The following is a 6829-nucleotide window of genomic DNA, read 5'->3' as shown; positions in this document are numbered from 1 at the left end:
TTAGCTTAGAACAGTTGGATAAGTATACAACAACAACGACGACCCAGTATAATCCCACAAGTGGGATCTGGGGAGTGTAATATGTACGCAGACCTTATCCCTATCCCGAAGGGTAGAGTGTTTCCAGGAGACCCTCAGCTCAAAAAAGCAACAGGAGTCGATATATTAGTACCATAAAAATGCATAATAAAATACCAGCAATATAAGAGATATGAAATACAGAATACGAAATACGAAATAGATGGTTGGTATAGTACAACTAGCAGGTAAAGCCCTGCATCAATAGACGACCAATGACATTCTTAGTCTAACTCCTAACTGGCTAGTCTCACTCTATTGTGCTGTAGAAATATTCACAAGTTTCCCCTAACCTATAACCTTAATGCTCGACCTCCATAATTCCCTGTCAAGGGCCATGTCCTCAGTAATCCTGAGTCGCGCCATGTCCTGTCTGATCACCTCTCCCCAATACTTCTTAGGTTGCCCTCTACCTCTCCGCGTGTCCACTACAGTCAGTCGCTCACACCTCCTCACCGGTGCATCAATGCTCCTCCTCTGAATGTGCCCGAACCATATGAGTCTTACTTCCCGCATTTTGTCCTCCATGTGCCACGCTCTGAACAGTTGGATAAGTATAAAACAGTAAATTAAAGAGGACAGGGTGTGAGTTGCACGTGATGTCTAGGCTCCAGCACAACAGGAAAACCAGAATAACCTGTGAATTACAAAATACAGATCATCTCCAATCTCCCATGCAGCTTTTGTAACGGGATTTTGCCTTTTTGCCTTCCCAAACAGCTGGATTTATTTCTTGATCTATTATACCTTATTCTCTTTAATATATATGCTCTTTTACTTTACTTTTGGGGTTAGCTGAAGATGATCTAAATTAAAGTTTTGATTTGATGAATTTAATATTTAGGTTTTTACTATCAAACTCACTATGTTTTTGAAATCATGTTTAAATGTAATATTTTTTTTAATTTTCTTGTAATTTTTTACATATTTATACATAGCGTATGTATTGCTTAAAATATAGGGCATGCGAACCTATGGATTTTCTGTTAAATTAGGTATTTTATAGAATTATATTGATGCATAATATTATATGTTGGCCCACATGCTCCAAAAAGACTGAATGATGTACTTGGTTGAATGCTAAATTATTAGCTAGAGGAACATTGATCAATTCCAAGAAATTCTAGATCTGGCTCTACATATACCCTGAGTTTTTTTTTTTTTTTTTTATCATTTTTAAATTTTTTAATTTCCTCCCAATTTAGGAGGATCTATAGTGTTTCCACACTTCCTCTCCAACGTGACTCGAATCCATGACCTAGCGATCGTGGATGGAGGTACTTTATCAACTGAGCAAACCTCACTTGTCGAGTCAAGAATATTTGGCTAAATAATAATATTACTACTTATCTTTCTTTAAGTAGCGAGTAATTAATCACTACTCCATACCTTCTTGAAGGAATATGATTGACTTTGAGAAAAAACAATAGTTCATTCTTAGTTTTCAATAGTGAAAATTATTTGGATCAAATTATTTTTTGGGGCTAAAGTGATAAATAAAAAAGATGGAAGTAGTTAATTAGGACAATAATACATTACACCCATGATCTAAAATTATAGATCCAAAACCTCTTTGTCCCTATATATAAACACTCTCAACTGTCTAACCCCTTTCATTTTTTGTTCACAAAATTCCCATCTCTCTCTCCAAATGGGAAAAGAAAAAACACTATCAAAATCAAGAACAATGACACCAAAAATGGTGGCCAATTTCCGTCGATCTCTTTCTTTTCCAAATCATCCTAACCATTCAAATAAACCCAAAAAAACCTTCCACGTCCGATCAGCTAGTCTTCCTTGTCGATCTCATCCTTTAATTTCTCAGCTCAAAGATGATTTAAACGAGCTTAAATCATGGGCTAAAAAGCCCGAAAATCGAACTTCAGCTTGGCTTTGTGATGGATTGAATCAACTCAAGATTGTTCATGAGTCTCTTGATGATCTTCTTCAGCTTCCACAAACTCGTGAATCTCTACATGGCCATTCTGATTTGGTCGAGAAGCTTCTAGATGATTTCCTTCACTTTGTTGACGTTTATGGAATTTTTCAGACATTGATTCTCACGTTCAAAGAAGAGCATTTAACTGCTCAGGTAGTTTAAACTTAAGTTTTTCAAAAAAAATTGATGTGTCTTTACTCGTTCCTGTGCATGTGAACTTGATTCTTTTTCATAAGTATACACATGAAAGTATTTTTTTATGTTTTGAGTTACGCTGTCATATGACCAAGAGGTCACAAGTTCGAGTCATGGAAACAGTTTTTTACAGAAATACGTACAGGTAAAATTGCGTACGATAGAACCTTGCAGTCCCGCCCTTTCCCGCGTATAATTTGAACCAAAATTTCCTGTCGGTGCATGACACAAATGACCTTTTTAGACTACTCTTTAAATTTTGGCCCCTACTTAGTTGAGTGAGTTAAAATTGTCTACAAAAGAAAAACAAAATCATCCAACTATTTTAAAGGCAAAATTTAGCCCACATGATTTTAGGAGATAGAATAAAGAGTAGCCTCAAAAAGGCTATAGAATTCAAATAATCGATCTTGTTCACTCTGATAGCATGTTGAATTATGTGATCGTCGTATCTAAAATGGAGTGTGTTTTTAATCTTTTAATTATATTATGTTTCAACAGGTAGCTGTAAGGCGCAAAGATGAATCCAAGATTGCTTCCTATGCAAAAGCTTTGAGAAAAATGGCTAAAGAAATGGAAAAACTTGTGTCTAACGTGCAATGTATGGGAAAATATATTGTACCACAACAATGCGTAGCAGTGCCAGATGGAGATGCAGAGCTAGCAGAAGTCATGAAAGATATAATAGAAGTGACAGAATTGGTTTCAATTGCACTTTTTAATGGACTTGGGGTATCAATGGCATTTCCAAAACCAACTTGCTCTTGGATTGGATTAGGAAAGAAAATAAAGAAAGTGAAAGAAAATGAAGGTATTGTGGAATTTATAGAAATGGGGTTGGAGAGTTTATTGTGGGGTTTGAGAAAAAAAGGTGATGAAGAAGTGAAAATGGTGTCTAAAAAAATGCATGAATTGGAAGATTGTATTTGTGGAATTGAAAGTGGTGGAGAGAAAGTGTTTAGGAGTTTACTTAATGCTAGAGTTTCATTGCTCAATGTATTCACACAATAGAGGGCGAAAGAAATGATGATACCCCGTATACAAGGCATCTCGCGTTTATGCAGTGTTCGGGGAAGGGCTGCACCTCAAGAAATGTGATGTAGACAACTTACCATAATAACCTACCATAATGCAAGCATTAGTGGCTACTTCCACTGTTCGAACCTACGACCTATATGTAAAATGGAGACAAATTTACCGTTGCTCCAAGGCTCTCTCTGATTAAATAATGATGCATAGATATATATTTTTTTCTTTAATTTTTCATCGCAGATCGTCTTTGAAATGTTACTTTTTCGGAATTCTTTGTTTTGTTTAATGGAAGAAGACAAGTTTACTGTTAAATATATACTGAAGATTCTTGTTAATTTTATAGCATTTTAAGTGAGGTAATTGAATTTACTGTTTATAATTAATCTGCATTTCTTTGAAAAAATTTTGTCGAGTTTTTTTCCTAAAGGTAATGCCAATTGTAGTTGTTTTTGTTGAATTTGACACCTTTTACGTGGGGTAATACATTGGAATAATAAGTCCATCTTAAGACAGTAATTCATGAACTTTCCAATGTCCTAGTTCCACCATATAGTTTTTCTTTATATATACTTTTATAAAAACAGTAATTACACCTTAATTCTAAACGACTTAAAAACAACTATATACACTTTATTGTCTAACATCTCTTTTGGCCATAGATTTTGATTTTTTTCTTCTCAAAAAAAATTTGAAAATATTATTTGTTCATGGAATATAATCAGCTTTTGGATGAAATATTTTCTTTCATTAATAAAACTTTAATTTTTTTCAAATAAAATGCACGTTTAAATACAACTTCTCAACTTTCAAAATTATTTTTTAACACAATTTATATATATATATATATATATATATATATATATTTTAAGTTTTAACTAAATCTACATCCAAACGCCAGCTAAATTAAACGAGGACCGGCAATTCAGAAAGATATCTTTTTTTTTTTTAATCCAGATCTAACTATTCGACTCAAAGCAAATGGAGAAATAGTTTTCGTCCTTAATTAGATGATAGTACCATTTTGTAAGAAATGTATAGTAGTAATTAACAGTATAAGTTATGCAAACCAAGAATTAGTTTTTTTTCCCCTATATATTTGATCGTCAATTCTTTGAATGAACTATAGACTTCTGCTTTTAAGATTTATATATATAAGTGACTATTTCCATTAATTAGTAAATTGCCCATTATTCTTAAGTCGACATTCGACATGTGAACTGGATTATTCATCTACAGCACAAAATTAATCCTCAAAAAATAGATGCAAAAATAATGAACAAAAGCAACTTGCACATGATTTGTTACGTATAATTGAGAACTACTCATTTTTTTTCATCAATTACTACAAAATAATGAACCAATCATTTCTTCATTATAATGTTAGCTTTATCTTCGCATAATGCAGTCTCATGAGGAATCAACGTGAATTGGCTCTGGTTTCTTGGTTTTACAACTTGCATTTCTCTTTTTCTTTTTTGGATTTCTCATCGTCTGCTTATTGCAGAGATCTTATATCCAAGTTAAATATAAATATAATCTGCAGATATGTCCATCCTTTGTCGGAATAAATGCCAGAAGATGCAAAGAATAATTGTTATCGTCTTAATAATTACTTTAACACGAATAATCTTGATAAGTGAGGGTTTCTCAGTTGGTAAAGCACCTCCACCCACGACCATGAGCGAAGCTAGAATCTTATAAGAATTGTCAATTGACTATCCTTTGTCGAAAAATTATATTGTATGTATAGGTAAAATATTAGATTTTACCCTTAGAAAAATTTCTGGCTTCGCCACCGCCCACGACCGTTAGGTCCTGAGTTCGGGTTACGCTGGAGGGAAAGCGTGAAAACACTATAGATCCTTCTAATTTGGGTGGGATTTTAAAAAAAAAACACTACAATAATCTTTCGTTAGGTACAAAAAAAAAAACAGAAAAAGAAGATAGAAACATGGACTCATGTTTTTGTGTCTGGAAGAACACTGTGAGTGTCTTTTAGAAGATATTTCATGAAAAAGAAAATGAATTTTTCTAATTTTATCACATTCATATTCATTATATAAGATATTTTAGATCTGTCCTTAGTGAACAAGACCAGGTGCAATCTTTTCGGTGAGCAGTAGGTTGATTTTTCTACAATCCCAAATATTAGTGGTCGTTTTGATAAATTGAATTTATTTTAAAGTATTGAATATTTACATTGTAAGAAAATATGAAGTCCTTTAATGCATTCTTTTTTCTTTCAAAATCTACCCTTATTTCTAATGAGTAGAATATTGATTAAGCGAGAAGCTTAAGAAAGGATTGATGATTGTTTAGACAAATACACTGATAATTAACCCTATAAATATATTATTTTACGGGCTACAAAATTATCCTTTTAAAATATAAATAATACGAACTTGAGGGCGTATTTTTCTATTATTTGGCTAATTAAAGGACTATCATAAGGTCTTCGATAATTGGAGTATTTTCATATGCTCACTACCGAGCTTAATAGACTTTTTTTTTGGAACCCAGGAAAATTCGCAGTCGTTATAGTCTATGTCCTTCGGGTGAGCACTCTGTGCTGGACACTCTTTTGCGCACTAGGTAAACCCTGTATTGGCTTAATAGCTGCAAATGGACGTGGTCGAAGATTAAGCCGACCACGGCATAAGGGTGAGGAGTCGTCTTAAGAAAGATTAGTGCCGAGGTCGTGCAACGGGTGTATGAAAATAACGGTAGGATAAGTTTAGAATAGAAAGAAGGAATATTCCATTGAATATTCTTTTAGTTGTACTTTTTTAGGGTTTCTCAGGAATATCTCCTATAAATAGGAAGAGATAAAGAACAAAAAGGGGATTTTCACCTTTTAGATAAGAACATATTTGTAAGAAGTTGACTATCAAGAGTATATACGAAAGCTTGTCTTGTCGTTCCTGTTCGATTTCATTGTTTGTTCTCTTTTTCCACTCACAAGATCCAAGATCACTTTGTCTATCTTCATAGTTTATTGTCACACATTGTTGTCAGAAGAATGAATCCTCCACCTCATTTAATATTTGAGTGATAAATTCATTCTATTTACATTTATTGTCATTTGTCACATTTATTGCATGCCATTATTCTCACATTCATTGACAATTATTGAGCATATACGTGATATTTATTATTCTTGAACACGGTCCCATATCACTGATATATCTTAATCTTAGATCTAGAATTCATTATGTTTAACTAGAATTTGCCCATCATTTCTTCACCTTTCAAATAAGAACATATTTGTAAGAAGTTAACTATCAAGAGTATATACGAAAGCTTGTCTTGTCGTTCCTGTTCGATTTCATTGTTTGTTCTCTTTTTCCACTCACAAGATCCAAGATCACTTTGTCTATCTTCATAGTTTATTGTCACACATTGCTGTCAGAAGAATGAATCCTCCACCTCATTTAATATTTGAGTGATAAATTCATTCTATTTACATTTATTGTCATTTGTCACATTTATTGCATGCCATTATTCTCATATTCATTGACAATTATTGAGCATATACGTGATATTTATTATTCTTGAACACGGTCCCATATCACTGATATATCTTAA

At 33.2% G+C, this 6829-nt stretch overlaps 1 protein-coding gene across 1 annotated transcript; it reads left to right on the top strand.

The window, feature by feature from the left end:
- The first annotated feature begins 1695 nt into the window (after window positions 1–1695).
- On the top strand, window positions 1696–3579 carry LOC104227164 (uncharacterized). Its single transcript, XM_009779331.2, has 2 exons — window positions 1696–2170; window positions 2714–3579. The coding sequence occupies exons 1-2, from the start codon at window positions 1730–1732 to the stop codon at window positions 3221–3223; spliced, it is 951 nt and encodes a 316-aa protein (XP_009777633.1). The 5' UTR covers window positions 1696–1729; the 3' UTR covers window positions 3224–3579.
- Window positions 3580–6829: the final 3250 nt, after the last annotated feature.

The sequence above is a fragment of the Nicotiana sylvestris genome, chromosome 4, assembly GCF_000393655.2.
Source record: "Nicotiana sylvestris chromosome 4, ASM39365v2, whole genome shotgun sequence".
Classification (NCBI taxonomy): domain Eukaryota; kingdom Viridiplantae; phylum Streptophyta; class Magnoliopsida; order Solanales; family Solanaceae; genus Nicotiana; species Nicotiana sylvestris.
The sequence above is the reverse complement of the archived record's forward strand: the minus strand, read 5'-3'. Positions and strand labels throughout refer to the sequence as shown.